The sequence below is a fragment of the Pituophis catenifer genome, unplaced genomic scaffold (genome assembly GCF_029215685.1).
Source record: "Pituophis catenifer annectens isolate HBS135680 unplaced genomic scaffold, rPitCat1.0.hap2 SCAF_10, whole genome shotgun sequence".
Classification (NCBI taxonomy): domain Eukaryota; kingdom Metazoa; phylum Chordata; class Lepidosauria; order Squamata; family Colubridae; genus Pituophis; species Pituophis catenifer.
In genome coordinates, this window is record NW_027256890.1 from 16269300 (window position 1) to 16290500 (window position 21201).

The 21201-nt window shown below is 53.5% G+C and overlaps 1 protein-coding gene across 3 annotated transcripts in view; it reads left to right on the forward strand.

Annotated features, from left to right (window-relative positions):
- The window catches only part of FAM222A (family with sequence similarity 222 member A), a 57860-nt gene that overhangs the window by 33750 nt on the left and 2909 nt on the right, over window positions 1-21201 (forward strand). For 2 of the 3 annotated variants that reach the window (XM_070950543.1, XM_070950542.1), the window contains exon 2: window positions 11935-12064. In XM_070950543.1, the coding sequence (XP_070806644.1) occupies window positions 11983-12064 (82 nt within the window). In that variant the 5' untranslated portion in view covers window positions 11935-11982. Of the gene's footprint in view, window positions 1-9139; window positions 9447-11934; window positions 12065-21201 lie in introns of those variants that run through there. The other variant, XM_070950541.1, reaches the window with a different exon arrangement.

The window sequence follows — 21201 nt, forward strand, 5'->3', positions numbered from 1 at the left end:
CTGAAACTGGAGCCTTGGTGCCCTGGCTTCTGTCTGTGAAAGGCACTTGGGGGGCGCCTCTCTCTCCAACAGGAAAAGGGGGTGCTTTAAGGGAGTGTGGCCGATGACATGGGGGGTCTTTTTGCCCCAGCCGGGGTGAGGAACCGCTAGGCCTTCCTCCCGCCTGGCGCGTTCTTAGGGAAAAGCGAATGTTCACCCCAGGTAATTCAATCACGGGGCGATTCCTCTCCCTGCTAATGCCGCACACAAAAGCCGGAGGCTTCATTACTCCTCTTGGCCGGGCGAATTGCTTCTCTCCCTGGAGTGAGCCGGCTAAAGCTGGCTTTATTATGTTAACCTATTTGTGTGTCAAGAGCTATTGTGCGGCTGCCTATCGCTGTTTGTGCTCGCCTGGCACCACCAGGGAAGGGCAGGGGAAAATGGCTGGTCGCTCGGCCACTCCATGGGCACCGCTCGGTTGCTAAGTGACTTGCTCCCCTGCGCACCTTCTCTCCGGAGAAGATGCCCTCCATAATTATCAGCCGGCTGACATTGGTGGAGAGCTGCCTGACACCCTCTCTCTCCTCCCCTCCGGAAAAAGCAGAGGCTGCATATGGTGCTGCCTTGGCCGGAGGGATCTGGACGATAAGGAAGGGACGGGCCATTTGTCCTCCCTGCGGGCTTTGCCTGCACTTGCACACCTTCAAGTGAGTCACTGCTCTGCTGTCTCGCCTGGGGCTGCCAGGCCTGGTGGGCCTGGAGGTTTCGGAGACTTTTTTTGTCTGTGGCCGTTTGGCCACAGATGGGAATTGAAAGGGTGAGCATCCCCCACTGTTTGAGTGAAATGCATTTCCTCCCTTCCTCCAAAACATACAGGTAATTTAGGATGATAGAAAGGGACTCCAAGCCCAATATTTCACTCCCGCCCATTTACTTCCACTGCTTTCAGGATGGAAAAACCAGCCCTTCCTACTGATCTCTCCTTGCACACGCATACACGCACCAGTTTGGTGAGCCCTGCAGGAGAAGAGAAAGACTTTCTCTTATGAGGAGATCCGCATTTTGAAGGCTGCCCCTCCTGAAGAGGATGGGACAATTCAGGGGGTCCCCCAGAGATGGGAATATCATCCCAGGAACTGCACAGGGACCCTGAAAGTCAGGCGGCATGCACATCTAATAACTGAGGGTGATGATGATGATGATGATGATGAAGATTATTCCCCGTGCCGCCTTAGCAAGTGGGAAGGAAGGGGGCTGCCCTTCTCCCCTCAGCCTTGCGTCTGCAGTGTGCTTTGTGTGTTGCCAGAGACGGCAGCTGGCCCCGTGGGGGTGGGGGGGGTGGGGGGGGCTGCGCAGAGCAGAGCAACAGAAGATGCATGCAGGTGTTTGCTTGGCTGATTCAGTTATTTATTGGCTTCCCAATGGGCTTTCTGTTTCTTCGACCAGCACAGCAGCTTCCGGTACTAAAAGGATAGAAGCAGCATTCCTGCAATTAAAAATCAGAGTTAAAATTAAACGTTGGAATACAATTAATCATTAAAAGCTTATTCTGCTTGCGGTTTTCCTATCCCATATAATTATCTCTAGTATTTCTAGGCATCCTTCCCACATCGGTTCCAGCTTGGTGCTTGCTTGTCAGTTTTGGATTATCAGCCAGCCTCCTATGGGGAAATCTGGTTGGAATTTCCCGTTCTTTGTGGCCAGACCTAGAATTCCTGAAAGTACCTTGCCCAAATTCCACCTGGGCCACCAGGGATCGCCTCCTCCAGCCCGTCCAGCAGGAGCCAGGAAAGGCAGCCGCGTCTCCTAACTGCTTCCAGTGGTGGATCTGATCTAGAGGGGAAATCTTGAATCCTGGGATTTGAGGATGGGTGAGGGGGCCTGTTCGCTCCAGGATGTGGCGATTCTTCCAGGCCACCTGAAGACTCTGGCAGAGGGCAGCTCCGTAGCTGCTGGTGAGACCTTCCGTACAGGGGAAGGCCTCTGAATTATTGACTTGCATTTCTGGATGCGCCGTACCTGGGAGGAGTTGCCGCTTGCAGCCTCTCCTGGTTTTTCCCAGCTTGGTTGGCTATGAGTGGTTTCAGCTCCCCCGCTCGCCATGCTTGAGCCCCCCCCCTTCCCACTCTGGGTTTGGACTTTGCAGAGTCCAGCTGCTTTTCCCCCAGTCGAGTGGATGGATTTAAGCACACCGGAGGTGCTTTTCCTGGTGAGATCAGACCGTCTGAGCCATTGGCATTATCCAACCCAGAGCAACTTGCTGGAAATTGCGCTTGCACAGTTGGAGAGCCCCCTCCCCTTTCGGTGTCTCAGGGCTGCGGCTTTCTTCCCAGCTGCCGCCCGCCCCCCTTTCCCGGGGTCTCACGATGGCTCTTTGCTGGAGAGGCACAGAAAGAAATCTATTTATGACTGCTGTAAACAACCTTTCAATAAAAACAGGTTAATGACCTGAAACCGACAAGAGCCTGCTGGGAATTTTTTATTGCCCGGGAAGACAATATTGGCGCTTTTAAGCCCCCTCCCAGGGCCGGCTGCACTTGGCCCCAGCCTTTCAGCCTCCTGAACTCCACACGCCCCCACGGCCCCCCCTGCCCGCTGCCCCAGCCGGCCAGATGCCAGAGGTCCCTGCAGGGCTGGGGTGAACTTCTGGACTCCCTGGGAGCCAAATGAATGTTGCTACTGCTTCCCAGGAGAAGCCTTGGATCGAATGGAAGGAAGGAAGGGGGGGCAACGCTCCTCACCCCAAGATTTTAATTGCTTTGCATTTTCCCTCCTGCAGATCAGCGAATTGGCATTTTCATTCCAGAGAAAGGATCCTGAGATGCACAGGTTTTTCCTGGAGTCTAGGCTGGGGGGAAGGGGGGGGGCAGATCCTGATTAATCCCCTGCTTTGTGAATCCTCTCCTCCCCCACTTCTATCACCTGCTGGCTGAACTTTTGGGGTGTCAGCTTAAATGCAGCTGGGTAATTGCTTCTTTATGGTTCCAGTGGAATAAAAGAATCACAACGGCCGGCTGCCCCCCCCCCCCCCGCTCTACTTTGTAAGATGTAAAGGAAGGAAATCTGGGAATGCGACCCACAGGGAGCCTAATGTTACTAAAGGGGGGCTGTGCTGTGCTCCTCCCTGGCCCTAATCCTAATTCTGCTCTCACTTCAGATGAGTCAAGCCTGGCATTTCCTGCACCTCAGGGGTCTTCGAGGGCACTTGGAACTCCCTGCCACCCAACAGTCATGACTGCTGGCTCCCCTCAATGTAGAAAAGGAAGGGAAGGGGAGAGACTGAAGTGGGGTAGACCCCCCCCAACTCCTCGCGCCCGCATTATCTCTGTGAAACTTGGGTTTTGGTGGAAATTTGGCTTTGGGCTAGAGCAGGGGTCAGCAACCTGCGGCTTTGGAGCCGCATGTGGCTCTTTCACCCCTCTGCTGCGGCTCCCTGTCACTCAAAATATGCGTCACAACCGCCAATGTGCAACACCCGCCAGCACAGAGTTTATTGAGCTTTTCAACCATGGATAAATCCAAGAAAAGAAAAGTTTCAGAAGAAAACAGAAGGTTTAATTCAACTCCATATGCTAGTTTTGTGGCCGCTCAGGAAATAGTCAGGCACGGGAAGGATTTTGTGGCTCCCGGTGTTTTCTTTTCTGTGGGCAATGGGTCCAAATGGCTCTTTGAGTGTTTAAGGTTGCAGACCGCTGGGCTAGAGAGATGGGCATTCTCCCTTGGAGGAGGAGGGCTCGAAGGACTCGCACGGCAACCTGCTTGGCCTGGGATGTGTGTCTGTTAAACTGGTTTTTTTGGTGGGGGGCTGTGTTTCATCCCTTTAGCTGCCTGTTCACGAGGGGCACCTGCATTTTTATAGACTGCTTTTGGATTGTGCTTGAGGGCCCTCCCTTGTTAGGGGGAAGAAGGCTCGCTCTGCAGCAGGTAACTGACCTGTCTGGAAATGGGTTGGGATGGACAACTTCCTCTCTGTAAGAAGAGATCTAAGGTTGTAATGTAAAGGAGGAATAAGGCATTTATCGATGAGTGTTCTTCAGCCTCTTTCTGGAGATGGAAAGCCTGTGGCTGAGGGGTATGGGTATGGTAGTCCAACCCGTTTGGAAGACACGGGAGGGGGCTTTCTGAAACGGTGGGCTGGCCAACAGAGAGAAAAGCAGGATGTTCTGTCTTTGCCTGGACAAGGACGTTGTTTGACGTCAAAATAGGAGGAAAAGGGACCCCGTGTAATTAACAGAAACTCTCTAAAGTGCTCTTGGCAACAAGTTGGTTTGAATGCAGCAGCCGGTTTGAATTGAAAGCTCTGCATCGGCGCTTAATGGGGAACGTCTAGCAGAAGTTTCAGCGTTCAGAATAACTTTCAATGCATCTCGTGCCTTGAAGCTTTTGGTGTTTGCAAAGTGGCTGATGGGGCTGACTTGGTTTCCTCAAGTTTTAATTTTGGGGGAGTGGGGGGGGGCTTAAAGAAAAAAAGATTTCCGAGCATTGGCTCCTCTTCATTCATTCCGTTTTCATTCCGAAGGGGAAGACTCATGCCCTCTGCACATGCTCTGCATTCGAAGGTGGGACCGAGAGCCAGGCCTGAGGTTCTAGGAAGTCTCAGGGTAATCAGCTGGACCATTGCTGGACGGGGCCACCTCTTTTTGGGTTTCTGGGCCCTCCGGAAGAGCTGCCACATCAGACTCAACTCTTAGTCTCCCCAGCTGCCCCCTGTTCTCTGGAGCAGCCTCCCCCCCCACCCCCCGTTTCCAGCCCTCGCTCTTCGTCCTGAGGTGCACCAGGGGACCTGGCCCTGGGGAGGGGGGGGACGGGACAGAGCCCTGCAACTGGTGCAGGAGGGTGCTCCACTTCCGCCGCAAGATGGAAGTGGGAACCGGTGTCCTGTTTGGGGGTGTCTGGTCCCTTCTCGGCATCCCTCTGCCTTCCAGCAGTTGGAGGAGCCCCAACTCTCTGCCCGTGACTTTTCTTCTGCGGGGGGATCGGTTTCAATGGTGCACACACGTGAGTGAATGTGTGTTGCACAGGCAAAAGGGCGGACCCTCCTGTGCGGCTCCCCTCCCCCCGGCCCTCCCTCCCTGCCCGCCTCCCCAGCTGTTCCGGAGTTATTAATGCGCAGAGCCGATGACGGGCTCCCATTGTAATCATTAAAACTATTAGAAGGGAAATGTTCGCTCGGAGCGAATGTCGGCTTCTCTCGGCGTTCTGCTTTGCAAATGCTCACAATTAATGCCAATCAGAACTCGGGATGAAGCCAACTTGAAATCACGTCTGTTTGATCTCATTTGTCAGCTGTTGCCGATCCGTGTTGTACATTTTCATACAATTGCTATAAACAGAGAAAGAAGGAGGGATGGTGGCCGGGGGGGGGGCTCTCTGTGTGCCTTCTCTCTTCCTCCCCGCCCTGACACCATTTTCCCCATCACACCATTGTTGCCCGGTTCATTTCAAGCGCTTGGCATTTCTCTGCCTGCCATCGGGGGTCTCGTGCGGGGGGAGTGGGCCTTTGTGCAGCCAGCTCCCTGCGGTTGAGAGGTGCCTCGTTTTCTGACCCGATGGCGAGGTGACGTGGGCTATGGCTGGTTTGCAGTGATCCTCCTGGTGAATTTTGGCAGGGCTCCGAATCATCGAGGTGCTTTCCGGTGACCTTTCGCTCTCGACCTCCATCCTGGACCTGCCTGTATTCTGCTTAAAAGCTGACAGACAAAGCCTCCCTGTCCCAGGGCAAATTGGCTCTAAACTCCTGGGGGGAGAGGGGGAAGTAAATGCTAAGACTTGGGAAATGCAAGGCAAAGATAAACCTTGAATGCTGATAAGGCAGTATGGAAGGAAGGAAGATCCCAGTAGCTGCAGAACCGAGGAAGGGTCTCGGGAGGCCACCCAGATTGGCATTCAGAGCAAATTGGGGGTTGGGGTGGGGGTGGCCGAGTCTTGCCTTCTCCCTGCTTGCCCTTCCGAAGTGGTTCTCAAGGGCATCTTGGCTTAGCAGAGAGAGGGAAGCTTTTTGCACATGCTCCGGTGTCCCTGCTTCTAACCCTCAAAAGGAATGGCAGCCCCTTCCAATCCCCCGCGGAGTCTTTTTAGTCATGCCCGGGTGCCCTGAGCAACGATGCCCATCCTAGCAGCTCAAAGAAGAGGCTGAGTTGGGTGCTTGTCCGCCTCCCCCAAAGGAAGAGAAGGTAGTGCTTCTGATTCTCTTTTGCTGTTTTGACCCCTTACTTCTCTGGGCCTGGGGAGGGAGCCCTGTCTCTGCACTTGGTTGATGCTCAAGATCTTGGCTGGGTCAAGAGCTGTTTGGGCAGCCGGGGAGACCAAGCACCGGCCGTGCCCATGGCCACCGGCTGCCTTCGGCAGAAGCCCAGGGCTCCGAGGGGGTCACGTATTTTCATGGCCCCCAGTTTGATCGGCTGGCATCTGAGGTCGCCCTGGAAGGCAGGAGACACTTTTCTGGCCTGGGGAGGCTGCGTTCTGGGTGGCACCCCCACCCACCCCCGGTCACCCAATTATTTGCCTTGGCTATTTCATTTAAGTTCTCTGCCCTCAAACCGTCTCTGTACAGCTTTTCTTCCTCGTAATCTGGCCTTTGAAACAACGGTGCCTGTGCAAAGCTGCCTCACTTTTCCTGCACTAGAGATGGAGACGGGGCCTCCCGCTGACGGCTCCTTATTTCAGCTCCAGCAAGAACAAAACTGCTGTTTCAAGGTCTCGTTGTTATAACAAGAAAGGGGGGGAGAAAATCCATAAATTGTAGAGCAAACACAATAATGGCACAACAGGGCACTTACGGTATTCATAATTCTCGCTTGTTTGTTACAAGATAAGAAATTAGCCCAGGCGGTAGAAGCTGATAATTTTCTTATTTATTTACTTCCGATATTTGTGGACCCTCCTTCAGGCAGAGAGAATTGTCCAGAAGCCAGTTTGCCAGCATTTAGGAAATGCAAATGAGCTGTAATTAGGAAAGTGTTTCTTCCTCCGCGTTTGAGGGGAGCCCGGTGGGCCAGAGAGGACTCTTGGGGGGGGAGCTAAAATTAAAGAACCCTTGTTGCAAATCGCCACAAGCACCATGGTGCTGACATAGAAGTTATAGAATGTGCCCAAATACCACAAATTTGGCAAAGGCATTTTGTGGGGAGAAGAGGGAGAGTCTGGGGCAAGGAGGGAACAGTGGACTATGGGGGTCTGTGTTTCTCAACCGTGGCAAGTTTTGAGGTGTGTGGACCTCCACTCCCAGAATTCCCAGCCAGCAGAGGAGTGGACGTCCACACATCTCAAAACTTGCCCCGGTTGAGAAACCCAGACCTGCATCAATGATGGAGCACCTGCCTGGCCTCTGGGTCTGTCCCTTGATTCCTGGAGAGCCCCCCCTCGCCCTGCCAAGTTTGAGGAGGGGGAGGAAGAGGACCCCCATGCCTTTGGGGGTGACCAGGTGTGCAAAGATTGTGGCGCTGGCACAGAGGGGCCTCCAGAATCTTGGGTCGCAACCAAAGTTCATGCAAGCTTTTCACAAGCGTTAAAACTTGTGTCCCCCCCCCAAATGTACTGGCCGGTTCCTCCCTCCCCCGTTGGGTCCCCCCTTTTAATCAGCAGCCTGTGTGGCATGAAGCTGTCTGGGCTCTGGCTGATCACACAAGGGGTGGGTGGAAATTACCCTTGACTCTTGCATGCTAATATAATCTTCAACCACATCTTCTGGGCTGCAGCTAAAATTGCTTTTTAGATTAACATTTAATTATTAACCGGATGCGCTCCTCTGTTCTCCCCTCCCCTGGTTCCCCAGCAGGCTCGGGGCTTGCTCGTGATGTGGGGGGGGCAGCCAGTTAGGGTATCTTCTCCCCCCCCCTCCCCAGGATGTATTAGCTGGGTTTCATGGAGACATTTGCAAGCAGGGAAGAGAGGTCACGCACACCCCGCCCCCCAAAGAGCCCGCCTGCCGTATTAGGCGCCTTAGGCAAGGTGCTGGTGAACTTTCCCGTTTGGGGTTTTATTTATTTGCCATAATTTACAGAAAGGTGACCCTTCTCCAGATTAACTCATTCCAGCACCTAAACTGTCAGCTCTGCTAATTGAGTTGCAGCCCTTTGGGGTTTTCAAGGTTAAGCATAAATTATTTGCAAGTGGCCTGAGTAGCAACTCACAGGAAGGGGGGAGGCAGAGCATGGGAGGGTGTGGAGAGGGGAATGGCGTGTGCTTCGGAGCATGGGCAGAGTGCCTCTGGGTCTTGGGTGCGAAGGGGAACTGGTTTTGTGTAATTTTGCATCCTTTGGACCCGGAAGGAAGTTAGACGCGACCGTTCAAAGCTTGGTGTGTAGTTTGCTGGATTAGGCACCTGTGCACCAGGGTTGTGATGCCCCTGAACACAGACCATAATATTCGGCTCTCTGTCGAGCAATCGGGCTTAAGGCTGGTGAGCGTAAGGCCCTGGCAGGCTGGCATGAGCAGCATTTGAATAGGTGTGCCATGCCTTTGTCCTTCCTTCTCTCCACAACAGCCCTGCAAGGTAGGATGGGGGAGTTCCCAGGTCACCCAGTGATGTGTATGGCTGAGGGGGGGATTTGAAGCTGGCCTTCCTCTGCCCCCCTCAGTGCCAGCCTTGCAGAGCTTATTCCATACCTCAGCTGGTCCCCAGGATCATCAGATCACACAACCACAACACAAATAGAGAAGAACTCAAATGGCTGCATGAGACAATTCAATACAAAGTCCCCCACAAACTACCTGCAGAGGTGGCAGCGTTCATTGTTTTCAGCCAGAGCAAGTAAAGACCAGGTGGGCTATGACTCCCATCCAGCATTGCCATTGAGCGTGCTGCAGATGAGCTGGGATGGGAGTTGTAGTCCCAATACATCTACAAGCCACCATGTCAGGTGATTGCCACAGTGAGGGCTTGGAAGTTGGAGCAACTCTGGTTTTAAAATTCTCCGTGCTGCTGCCCCCCCCCCCCGTCTCTCATTGGGACTCGAGGCCCCTTTTATCACCAAAGGGAAGGTGCCAAAGGGCAGTCCTTGGCCCGCAGGGACAGGTGACTTTTGGGGTGGGGTTTATTGAAGGAGCAGGGACGGCTTATAAATAGCCCTGATTCTCACGGCAGCCTTTCAAAACCAGCAGGCGTTAGAGAAAAGGCTGTGAAAGGGGCACTTCTATCCGAAAGGGAGGGGCTGTTCGCATGACTTCGAGAAGGCAGCTATTTTTAAAGGCTCTGCAATGGGTGGACGTCTTGCCCTGTTCTCGGAGCAAGGAGGTGAGAGCGGCAGGGCCGGGCCCAATCCTGCAAGCGGGAGCTCCTTCTCTAGCCGGGAGGGCCCTTTCGAAGACGGAGAGAATAGGAGGGGCGAGTAGCCAGCTGTCCTCAACCAGGGATGGAGTCATTGGCAGATGGGCCAAACTGCTGAGCCCGGCCAAGCTCTCCACGGATCCGGCTGGCAATGGAATCCAGGACGCCTGGGATTTAACTCAAATGCTGAGGGAGCTAAGTAAGCCAAAACTTTTTTTGCTGAGCTCCATGACATCATGGCAGATTAGCCAATAAGCTGGGGGGATTTGCAGGCGGGTTGGGTTCAAAACGGGTTGCACCTCAGGGCTTTGGAGAAAGAGGCCGAATACGCCGGAATTTAGCTTCGCTTCGGTAGGTGGATGTTTCCGACAGAGAACAGCTCTCAAAGAAAGAAAGTTTTTCCTCTTGGCAGTTCTGGAGCCGTTCCTTGTGCCCATGCCAGGTGAAGCTCCTGCCACCTGGCCTGGGCAGGAGCCCCTCCCAGAGTGGGAAGGTGCCTGGCGGTCCAAATCCCTGAGCGGCTCCTTGGAGGGGGGGGGCTGTGGATCTGCCTGCAGGATTAACCTCAAGTGCCAGGAGGAGAAGGCAGGGCAGGAAGCTGAGGCTGGAGGCCCAGATGGCCAATCCCTCTTAAGACGGGCAGAGCAGCTGACACAGCCCTGCACACACCCGGGGGCTTCAAGGGCCCTGTGGCAGAGGGGGGGGGTCTCAGCTGCAGTAAGCACTTGCATCCATCCAATCTCACAAGGCAGCCAGGCACAAAGAGACCCGTGAGTGCAGAAGGGCCCAGATCTCCTAAACCAACTTTACGGGCTTTGCCCTGCCTGGTCTTGAAGGCCTTGAACCCGAGATCGCTCTCTCTCATGCGAAGGTTCTCTCTTGCCCTGCTCGTGGGGGGGAGGGGGGCGGCTAGGAGCCAGCCCCAGATCTTGCCAAGAGGGTCTTGGCCTCTTCCCTGCTCAGAGCCAACCCCAGTGGAGGATGTGATGGTGAAGAGCTGTGGGCCCTTCTTGGGGGGGGGGCTGGGCCTGCTCCCCTGCAGCCCCTCGCTTTGTTTGGACCGCTCCCCTTGAATGAAACTGCTAGAGAGGAAGGCCAGGAAATGGACCCCCGGCTCTTGCATGGAAGGGGAATCGAGGCCCGTTTTTCTGGCCTCTCTTTTCTCTTGCAGACAGTAATAGGCGAAAATTGGCTGCGAGACAGAATAAAAGTCCTTTCAGAGTAAAAATCGCTTCTTTCAAGGTGTCTTCATGGAAAATAAAATAGCTGGTGATGATGAAAAGTGCCTCAGACTTTGGTTTTCTTTTCTTCTCCCTCTCTCTCTTTTAGAGAAAGGCTGGTACAGGTGGGGGGGAAGCCTAGATTGAGATAATTATGTAGTAACGAACTCTTGTGGTGAAATTAGCATCTTAAGAGAGATAGTGAAAAGGGCTTTTATTCCTGAATGCTGCATGAGTACCAGGAACAGGAGCTTGGCAACTCCAGGCGCATGTTCAACAGGAGCAGCAGCAGCAGCGGATGTTTTGGGTTCCTCCGGACGCCACCTCGGCTCCCTGGCGAGAAGCCTTGCTTGCCTCTAGCCCCCTCCGTGGGGCGTGCAAACCCTGGGGAGCCAGATCTGCTTCCGTGGGGAGGCATGGCGGCTGGGCAGAGGCCCCGGGTGAAGCCGGAGGGGCCGGTGGCGTCTTTTGGGAGGCAGGGATGCTGTGAGGACCAGAGCGGATGAGACCCTCTGGCTGGACATGGAAAAGTTTTCCCTCCCTCCGGCTGAGGAAGGAGGGTTGAAGATTTAGGCAGCTCCGTTCTCCGATGGTGAGAAGCCACATCCATCGTTTTCAGATTTCTGGCCAAAACAGCTTCTGGAGCTCCAGGAAAGGATCGCCTGGACTCCTTCCCTGTGCCAAGATGCCCCTCCTGGGTGACAGCCAGGAAGGACCCGCTTGCTGGTGTCCCCTTTGCTCATTTAGCAGCCTCCAAAGCGCCTCCCCCCGTGCTGTTCATTGTGTGCAGGGAGAAAGACGGACACCCGGGTGAAAAAATCGCTCTGACAGAACCATTAACCAGTTCACTCCAGTCCGAGGCGACAGAGTGGATGCCCCATCTTGATTGGGACTGAAGGGAGAACATGCCCGGGGGCCAGAAATCCCGTAGCAGCCGAGAGAGAGAGAGAACTCCTGTCAGTTGTTTTTTCTCCAATGGGTCTCCGTTTTTTAATTTCACTTGCAAACTGTGGGGCTTCTTGGAGGGACCCTCGATGCCCCTCCCGAGTTGCTCACCTTGGCAGGTGTGGGAGCTCTTGCTGGGCTGCTCTCGAACACAGTCCCTGCCCTAAAATTGTCTCAATTCAGCCGTCGGTCGAGGGCAAGACCTCTCTGCCACGTCCTCCTGGCACTTGGGTGCCTGCTGCCCTCAAGGGAAGCTGATTGCCTGGCTTTGCCACGCTGGCTGGGGAAATCTGGGGGTGCATCCATGTTAAAGTAAACAAGTTTGTGAAACTGGTCAAGAAGCTTGGAAATGTTGATGGTCGGTAGAATCTTTGCTTGTCCGATGTGCACAGCACCCTGTGAAGCTGGAACCCTGCATGAAACTTTCTTCCCTGGAGATGTGTGATGCTGGCGGAGGGGTCCCCCCTCCCAATTTCTGGCTGATGGACTGACCCCCTTCCTCTTCTCTGGGATTCCTTGCAGGGTCTTCTGGAGTGATGCCACCAGAGCCGTCTCGCCCTCTCTTCCGCCATGTTGGCCTGCCTGCAGAGGACCCAGAACCCACCGAGGCAGCCTCTGGGTTGTCCGAATAAGGCCCCGGAGCCACGCAAGGGTGAGTCGCTGTAGGCTGGTGGCAAAGGAGCCGGTCCAGCTGTTTGCAGCAGAGGCAGCCCCCCCCCTTGTCTTGGAGTGGTGGTCCCTGGCAGAGGAAGGGGCTCTTGGCATGAGTGCCATGGCGGGTGGGGGCACTGTTAGGCCATCTACCCTCCCCTCTAATTCCCCCTCAGGCCCATCAGGCTTTCTGCGGCTGAGAGGAGGCGGCCTTTTTGCAGAAGCCGTAAAGGAGTTACCTTAAAGTGGGTCCCCAAAGGTCACCCAGCAAAGCCCCTGTCCCTCGCCTTCTTTGTCTCTCAATCCAAAGCTGTGATTAAATGTGTAGGTAATGAGCCCGGCTTAGGCAGGCAGTGTTGACCTCTTTGGCTGCGGAGGCACATTAAGAGTCTCAAGGGATTATTGTGTGTTTTAAGCGGGAGGGTGGTGGTTGTTTTTTCCATGATGGTTCTCCTTTCTGCCAGCGCTTCCTAACTGCAAGGACCCGGGCTGGGCTGGGGTGGGGTGGCTGCAGGGGCTAGGCCCCCTTTTCCCTGCCTTCCGTGGCTGAGCGATTCTGCCATTGAAGAAGGAAGGGGCTGAAGAATCAGAAGCGGCCGGAGATCAGACCGGCCTCTTTCTTAAGACCTTTAGAAAACGGCCTTCCGTGCCTCCGGCTGGCACTGATCCTCTGCGGACCTTGTGCTAGCCCAGCCTTCTCTCCGCCTGGCACCAATTTCCCCTTGCCAGGAGGGCCAGGCTGGGTTTTTCCAAGAGAGACTTTACCGGTTGTCCTTCTGCCTGTTTTCATTTGTTTAATGCTGGAGAGGAGGATTTGAATTGAATACTTGATTTGGCCAAGTGTTATTAGACGCACAAGGAATTTGTCTCCGATGCAGAAGCTCTCGGTGTCCGTGCAAAATAGCAGAATAACGACAGTCATTGTCATCATAATAAACTTTCAGGCTTCCAATCTTACTTAGCCTGAGTTTTAACTGGGCACAGGCTGAGTTTGTTTGGGTGGATTTACTTAGTAAAAGGGAAATCAGATCTCTCTCACCCTCCCCTCACTTGCCTCCCCCCCAATTAAGGGTCAGGGAGCCCCCACCCTGGGCATCTCCTTGCCAAGGCAGTTGCTCCCCTTAGCTGTTTGTTCCACCCACAGAGGAGAAGCTGCGCCAAGGGGCACATAGGGGGCCAGTGGGGAAGTTGGGGGGGGCTTTGCCTTAGCCTGGGGGCATTGGGGAAAAGGGGGGGTGTCTGTTTTTGTCCTGTCCTTCCAGATTGCTCTCTCAGTAATCAGGAACGATAGTGCTTCTTAAAACTAGACATGATTTAGAAGCGCCTCTGATTACTTAATTTGCTCCCAAGTATCTCGGTAATTATCTTTATGGGCCTTATTTCATGTCCTCTGGCTTCCTTTCCGTCAGCATGAAATAAGTCGGCCGCCCAGCACGGCCTGCCACGGCTGCAGAATCCTATTACGCACCCGGGCCGTTGATTAATTTCGGTATTAATTTTGCATCAAAGGTGTGCCTGCTAATAATATTTGCCCTGCTGCCTGTGCTGGAGCTACAGAAGAGAGTGACGTTTCCCCCCCCCCCAGGCTTTTCCAGACCCCTCCCCTCGCTTTCTGGCCCACACAGCTTTGCACAGAGCAACCCGGCTGGCATGGTTCCTTAGCAGGTTGGTGAGAAGACGGGTGCTCTCCGGTGGGCACCCTTCACCCACTGCCCAAGTGCCGTGTCTGGCAGAGATGGGGGAGGGGGAAGGCCAGCAGCTTCTTTCCAAGCCAGGCCCGTGAGGGGCACAGCACCCTTCCAGAGCTGCCCAGCCAGAGCCCTGCCGGGCAGCCCCCCTGTCCTGAGAACTGGAGCTCCCCAAACCCAGGGAAAGCTGGGGGATTTTGAGACCGGACTGCAAAAACGAAAAGAGTTTAAGGAGAAGTGCCAGGAGTGGTGCCGGCAGTTGTGGGGTGGCCCAGGGCATCAATGCTCTCTGCATGCATTCTGCCCAAGAAATGCCCACAGAGCATCTGGATGGATGTAGGAGAAACGGGCCCTCAAATTCTTAGGCAGGTCCCCAAAGGTAGTAATCAAATGCTTGGCTGCTCATGAGACAGAAGGTCCTAAACACGTGTCAGTAGAGGGAGATATTTGCAGCTCAGGGCTGACATGAGGGCTCCTTGCTACTCTCTGAGCTGGGTGGTTTTCTCTCAGGCGTTTCATTACCAAGCTAGGTAACAGCATCAGTGCTAGAAGAGAGGGAGGAGGAGGAGGAGGAGGAGGAGGAGGAGGAAGGGGTCCTTGGGGCTCTCTGAGCTGGGTGGTTTTCTGACAGACTTGTGAGGATGTTCCCTAGTTTGGGTCCTGAAACGCCTGCAAGAAAACCACCCAGCTCAGAGAGCCCCAAGGACCCCTCCTGTCAACCGTGTCCCCGACTGACTCCTTTGACCTTAGATCCCATCTTCCTCTCAGAGTCCGGGCGATGATGGTCCCGGGGAAGAGGGCAGAGCCGCATAATCCTCCCTTAATTGAATTAGTGCATACGGACAAGCCTCTTCACCAAAGCACAACCACTTTCTTTGTGGGCAAACAAAGCACAATCTGTCCCATTGTGATGCAAACACAGCCCTGTTTCTTCCACTTGTCACAGCGCAAACTAAGCGTTTTAGTTTTTAGTGGCTCAGAGCGAAGCAGCCTCCCTCCTCCTCCTCCTCCTCCTCTGGGTGAACCCTCTGCAAGCCTCGACTAATCAACTTCAGAAGTGCCTGTGTGGCTGAGCTCCTCCTTTAATAGCTGGGTTGCCCTGTGAGGCGAGGGAGGGCCTCACCCTGAGCACCCAGCTGGCTGGTGCATCTATGGGGGGGAGGCAGGCGGTGGGCACCAGCCAGTGGAGATTGTGCCCTTAAGCAAAGCACCAGCCTGCCCACTCTGCTCTGCTCCTGCCACAAATCGGGGTGGGCGGTAAGAATGAATTGTTCCCTCCTGGGAATTCCCAGGGGGCCTGGCTGTTGCAATAAACAGGAGGATCTCGGGGCTATTCAGAAAAGCCGTTCCAGCCAAGGAGGGCCTGTGGACAGGCTGCAGCCTCCTCCTGCCAGGGACCCCACAGCTCCTGGCTTGCACCCTTTCCGCCTGTGCCCTGGGGAGTAACATGCAACCATCGCTTAAGTGGGAGGGGGGCTCAACCCTGAGAAGTCGGTGCTTCGTTGCTTTTATTTATGAGGAAGCACAACTCAGGCTGCTGCGTGTCCCTTTGGCTGCTATTAAGCAGAAAAGCAGCGAGTAAGTCAAATAAAGGAACAGTAGTGATAAATGTTTCCCAGGGGAGAAGGGGAGCTGGGCTGGCCTGCAAAGCTCCCCGTGGATGAAAAGGCTGAAGGGGGCTGCCCTTGGGGCTGAGATGCTTAGGGTCCCTTGGCCAGCCGGCCCCCACCTGCTTTCTCCCTGCCTGTCCAATGCCCTTCTGCAGCCCACCTGCAGTTGCTCCTCCAAAGGGGAGCAGGGACTTTCCAGAGGGAACCTCCACTTTTGAGAACCATATCCACGGCATGTCACTTCCAGGAAGAGGGATGAGCGCCAGGACACAGGCCGCCTTGTGGGTTGGGCAAGCCAAAGGCCATTTGTTTGTTACACAGGACAGTTTCTGGGGCATAAAAAACGGGGGGGGGTTTCCTCGGGGGGTGTATTTGCTGGATCCTTCCCCTCTTGAAGGGACCTGGTGCCCTTGGAGCCTGCAAAGCAGCCAAGCTGCACCTCCAAAGGAGCTCCGGCTCTTTCTGTGACGCATTTTGTCACCCCCATTTTGCCCTGGACTCTCCCAACTCAGAGTTTGCCGTAGGTGCCATCTGTCCTTCGGCGGCTGAGCAGTGCCAACCTCGGTCTCTTCTCTTGCCAGACTTTTTATAAACTCGGCATTAAATTCCGAGCAGCTGACAGCCACGTGTGGGGCCAGCCGAGGCGGAGGGTGATTCATCCGAGTGAAACCATTCGGCAGGCCTTCTAGGAACCTTTAAGTGTCTTGGGTAGAAATGCAAGCTTGCTTTCCTCGGGCAGCATGGCAAGGCCTGGCTTTGGCAGAGGCCCTGCTTGGTATTCAGGGAGTATTGGAAAATCTGTTAATTCAGGAGCAAAAAAATCCATATTTAATAGTTTCTCAGTGGAGATTCCTGTCTATTTCAGCTGGTTTGCTCTGAGTTGGTGCCGCTTGCCAATTGTGCAAATACGAATTTGATTTCCACTTGGCAGAGGAATACGGGTGGGGGCCTCCCAGGGAGGGATTCGCAAGGTGGCTTTGCTTTCAAGCAGATTCCCCTCTTCCGTGTTTCAGGAATCCTCCCCTCCCTCTTCTTTGGGGTGGGGGCCTCCTTTGGACCCCCACAAAACATCTGCCAAAGAGAGGGTCATTTTTCTCAGTTCCTTGCTATTACATTACATCTCCGGGCTACGGACAGGATATTTACCTAATTGGAAAAGGTGAAAAAAAGACCAGAGGCAGCGAACTTGGCCAGCTCTGTCCTCCTTCGCCCAAGTTCACTTTTCTCACCCCTAACTGGGTGTGCAAAGCACGGCCGATGGATGAGCATAGCATGCCAGGACAGAAAGTGGGTGTGTATCTCAGTAGCCAGGATAAGTGTGCATGCTGGTGGAAATTTGCACAGCCTTGGGCACTCTTGATTCTGCAGATTCTCTAAACCAGAGTTTCCAGAGTTGACCACCTGGGTCCATCCTGGTCAAACGTCTGTCTAATCTTTTGCAAGCCTCCAGTGATGGAGCCATCGCTACAGCTTCAGGCTGCTCCATCCTTTGCGATGAGAATCTGCAGGATCCCTGGCCGTTGGGGAGGGTCCAGCCAGCCCCTCCCTCCAGTCCAGACCAATTTCCCAGGGCTGGACCTGAGTTCCCCCCTCCCCCCCATCTGTTGGCCAATTTGGGTGAGCCGAAAGTCCTTCTGTTTCAGAGCTAATCTCATCAGCCGTCCTGGTGGCTCCAACTCAGCGTCCCGGATGTGCTCCCTGCTCCGAATAATATCAAAAGCCATCAGATGATTATCCTGGGCCGTGCATTTTTCCATTTACTGTAATAAAATACTGAAGAAACAAAACAATTTAAAATTCTAATAAAATTCAAAGCCTATCTTCGGCAGCCAGGATGATTCAATTATTTAGCTGTTATTGAATGCAAAGTCAGGGAAATTGAACAGCTTGCAAGACGGAGAGGAAATTTTTGCTCCTGACGGGGATTTGGGGATCTTTTTTCCCCCTTCCACCCTGAAAAATACGAGGAGATGAGATGAAATGGAGACAGGAGGAGCTGATGGAGGAAATGAAACGCCTGCCTGTCTTCTCCTCTGATATTTTTCCAGGGAGGTTTAGCTTCCTAAAAGATGAGAAATACAATTTCTAAATATATATATAATGTTACTCTTGCATTTTCCTTGCTGAAGGCCTCAAAGCAGTTGACAGAAAGAAAAGGCAAATTACAGAATAAGATACTTAAGTTGAAACAAAAGAAGCTTCAGTAAACAGACAGTTTGGAGGATTCTGGATGGCTTTGAGCTCGGTAACTTTGCACTGCAGGTCACTTCAATGTACTTTTAAAATAGGTATCACTTTAATTAGAATGGATTAAATTGGGTCTTAACACAAGCTTTTTCTAGGTTAATGGGCTTATGAAATGACTTTTTTCCCTAAAAAAGAAGTATTTAATCTTTAAAGGTGCACAGACCTGCTTCCTCCCCATTCCACACAAGCCTGCATACTTGTTAATGAAAGGCGTTAAAAACATTCTAAATTAAATATGGCGCAGTCTCACCTCTGCTTTAATACCCACTGAGGATTTTGAATGGTTGAGGGTTTTTTCTGACAATTCTTCACTCCTGTTTGGGCCCCGGTTGCTTTTCAGGTTCAGCTACTGAAACTCCTGGTTTCCTTTGAAAGGCAGGACAAAACCAGGTCATTCACATACCAGTTTTGTCATGTGGCATTAGCAGAATTAGGAGAGTGTTTATTTTTGAAAAATGGAGTCATTCTAAAAAAAAGCAGCCAGTTGGGGAATTCCAGAAGGAGGCTAGAGGCCGCACTCTGGCCGCTGGTGCCCAGCCAGCCTCTCCCGGAAGCCCCCACACCCAGCTTGGAGGGCAGGGGAGAGCATGAGGGGAGAGCCCCCCCACCCTGGGCCAGGGAGCAGGCCCTGTCTGTGGCCGCCTGGCGTGGCGGAGAGCAAGGGACAGGCCAGCGGTGCAGGCCGGTGGCAGCATGTCAAGGCAAGTGTGTGGTGGCACAATGGCGAGGTGCCGTGAAGGAAAGCAATTACGGTCCGTTCGAAAGCAGTAATTACTGTGGGGAGGGAGGGACGCTTGCCAGCCGAGCTCCGAAGCGCACCAGGAGCCCCACGGAAATTGGTTCCTCTATCATTTTCACAGCAGGGCGCTCAGCATTCCCCCAAGAGGTGACAACATGGGGAATTTGTGGCTTGTCATATCCAGTCCCTGCTTGTGCTCGGCAGTGACGGAGTCGGTCTCCCTCCTCCTCCGATCTGTGAGGGTTTGTGGGGGGCAATTTCTGCCCTCCGGAGGGCAAAGGCGGCCAAGGGAAGCTGCGGACAACCTGCACTGTGATTTTGAGGACACAAAAAGGGGTGGGGGGGGGAATTGGGCAGATGGGCCCTGCAGGATGGCTGGGGCCTCTCTCTCTCCACGTGGACTGCTGTTTCCCCTCCTGCTAATCCTCCTGCCAGGAGCCATGGCATTAGGGATGCCATCATGTCAGTGGCTCATTAGTGTCACTGTTCATAGAATGCTGGCAGGGATTCCCCTCCCCAAGGACCGCAGGGTCATCACGGCCGGGAGCACAGAAGTGCCCTCTGCCTGCCTGGCTGGGAGAGGATTTCAGAAGCCCCCAAGTTGCTCCTTCTGGGTCCTGACAGGGCTCTGTGCCCCGTGGCTTCCTTTCTCCAAGCATTGCCCTTGGCACCCCCAGGAGGCACCGCAGAGGGGCCATCGGCTGGGAATGGCATCCCCCTCCGCCTCACTTGCCAGGATTGGGGAACGGGCTTTTGCGGGTGCCCCCTTTCTGCCTGAGAAGGATGTGGGGGCACACGGGTGTTTTGCTCCAGCAGCTGAGTGCCTCGCCCCTTAATCGCGGGTTTCCATTAAGCCAGCAGTCATTGAAAAGCTACGTTGGCCAGGCATCCCCCATTCCATTAACGTTACGGGCTTTTTACAGGTGTCTGGAATAAGCCTTGTTATTAACCAGGCTATTAAGTCAATTAAAACCTCGTCCTTCGAGCTGCGTTTAATGTAGCTGCTGGCGGAGAAGGGAGGGGAGAAGAGACCGGTTGCTTTTCTGCCACAGCACAAGCGGGCACTACCTTGGTGCCCAGAAGGGGTGGGCATACGGACAGGGCTCCGAGAGTTGGCAAGCGCGGGGGACTTCCTCACGCCTCTCTTTCCAAGGAATCGGTATTTGCCAGGGCGTGCAGACTTGCAGCAGGACACTCACGTGGCATCCCCCCCCCAATAGCTTTTGGCCTGCAGACCGGCAGGGCTCTCATCTGGAGGCTCCCCTCCCTCCGTTCCCAGAGCCTGCCACCTTGGAGAAATACACATTTTACATGTTTGGCATTTCAGGGCTTGAATCCTGCCCTTCCGTTGAGACAGTTGGATGGTTCTTGCCATGTTTTATTTCCCTGGACTCTTTGCGAATTCTTTTGGTATTTACTTTTTAGTGTTTTTTCTTTAATGATCGCAAACTACCTCTGAAGCAGATCTCTGCCGCCCTTGAAGGAGCCTGGCTTGGTTTTAGAAAGTGGCAGACAGGCTATTCTGAGCTTGCTTTCGAAGGCGAGGGTGGGATTGTCACAGAGCAAAAATAGGACTTTCAGTCAACCTTTTTTCTTTGGCTGCCATCTTTCCCAACTGAGTTTGGGGTGACAGACTGGGAGAAGGATGGGGGGTGGGGGGTGTAATTCTCCCTTATTCTTTGCATCTTCCCCAAACCCTTCCCCTCTTCTCAGCAAGACCCTCTTTTCAGAGGCAGCCTCTTCAAACACCTAATTTATTCAATCTATTAGATAGATTTTGTAGATTTAATCATTTTCACAGTTGGTGGCTCATTGGATACTCAAGATAAACTCCAAATGAAAGCATAATGGAAACAACAAATGAGTTTTCACACCAGAAGCTAGCCCAGGAAAGGAGTTTGAGAGAGGCAGAATCCATATAATCTCCCTCTCTCCCTCCGTTCTCTTCCTCGGAGCCGTCTTCTGCTGACTACAGTAGGTTACCACAGTTAATTTCACCAGTTTTGTTCATCTGTAAAATTGCATAAAAGTGACATTTTTGTGCTCATTATAAGAAGTGCTGATTTATAGCTGGTAAATGGATTTTTTTCTATTTTTTTCCAACGGAGCGCTCATAGTGCCACAAAGCATCCATGAAATTGCTTGTATAATATGGTTTAAATCCAATCTTTCAGAGCCGTGCTTCCTCCCCCCACCTTCCCCCCTTGGTGTAAAGAGACATTTCCCGTAAGGAATTGCTGCCGCCCTCCTATAAACAACCTTGGGAATCCAAAAAGGACAGTGGGACGATCTTTTAAGAACACGGAATCTGTTTGGAAGAATGAAGACAAATTAGCTTCCTTTAGAAATGATCCAAGTGAAGGGGGAACCCAGTGTTGGTTGAATTGTTTTGAGTGACTCTGGTGCTCGACAGAGCCTCCACAAGCAGGGGCAGAATACCAGAGAAGAAAAGAGGGGGGCCAGCCACATCATAGGGTTGCTGGAGCTGGCGGAGAGAGTGAGGCCATCTGATGAGAATTTACTCCTAGGGCGTGCAGTTGGGGCCGTCAGCCCTCACTCCCAGGAGCGAATTCTGCAGCTGGACCGTGCAAAGACTGCTCTGTGTTCTCAGCTGAGCTGAGGTCTGGCGGTTTCCCTTCTGTCTCCCAGAATTGGGGAAGGGAAGGCATTGAAGCTAAATGGGCTTTGCTGGTTTTGCTTTCCGGAGGGTCCTTTGCCTGCAGAAAACGCTGCCCCTGGATTACCCAGGGAGGACGGATTGCCCAGCTTTTATTTTCACTCAGTGTTTCTTAACCCTTGGCAGGCATGGGTGGACTTCAGTGCCCAGAATGCCTCAGCCAGCCACAAGTCCATC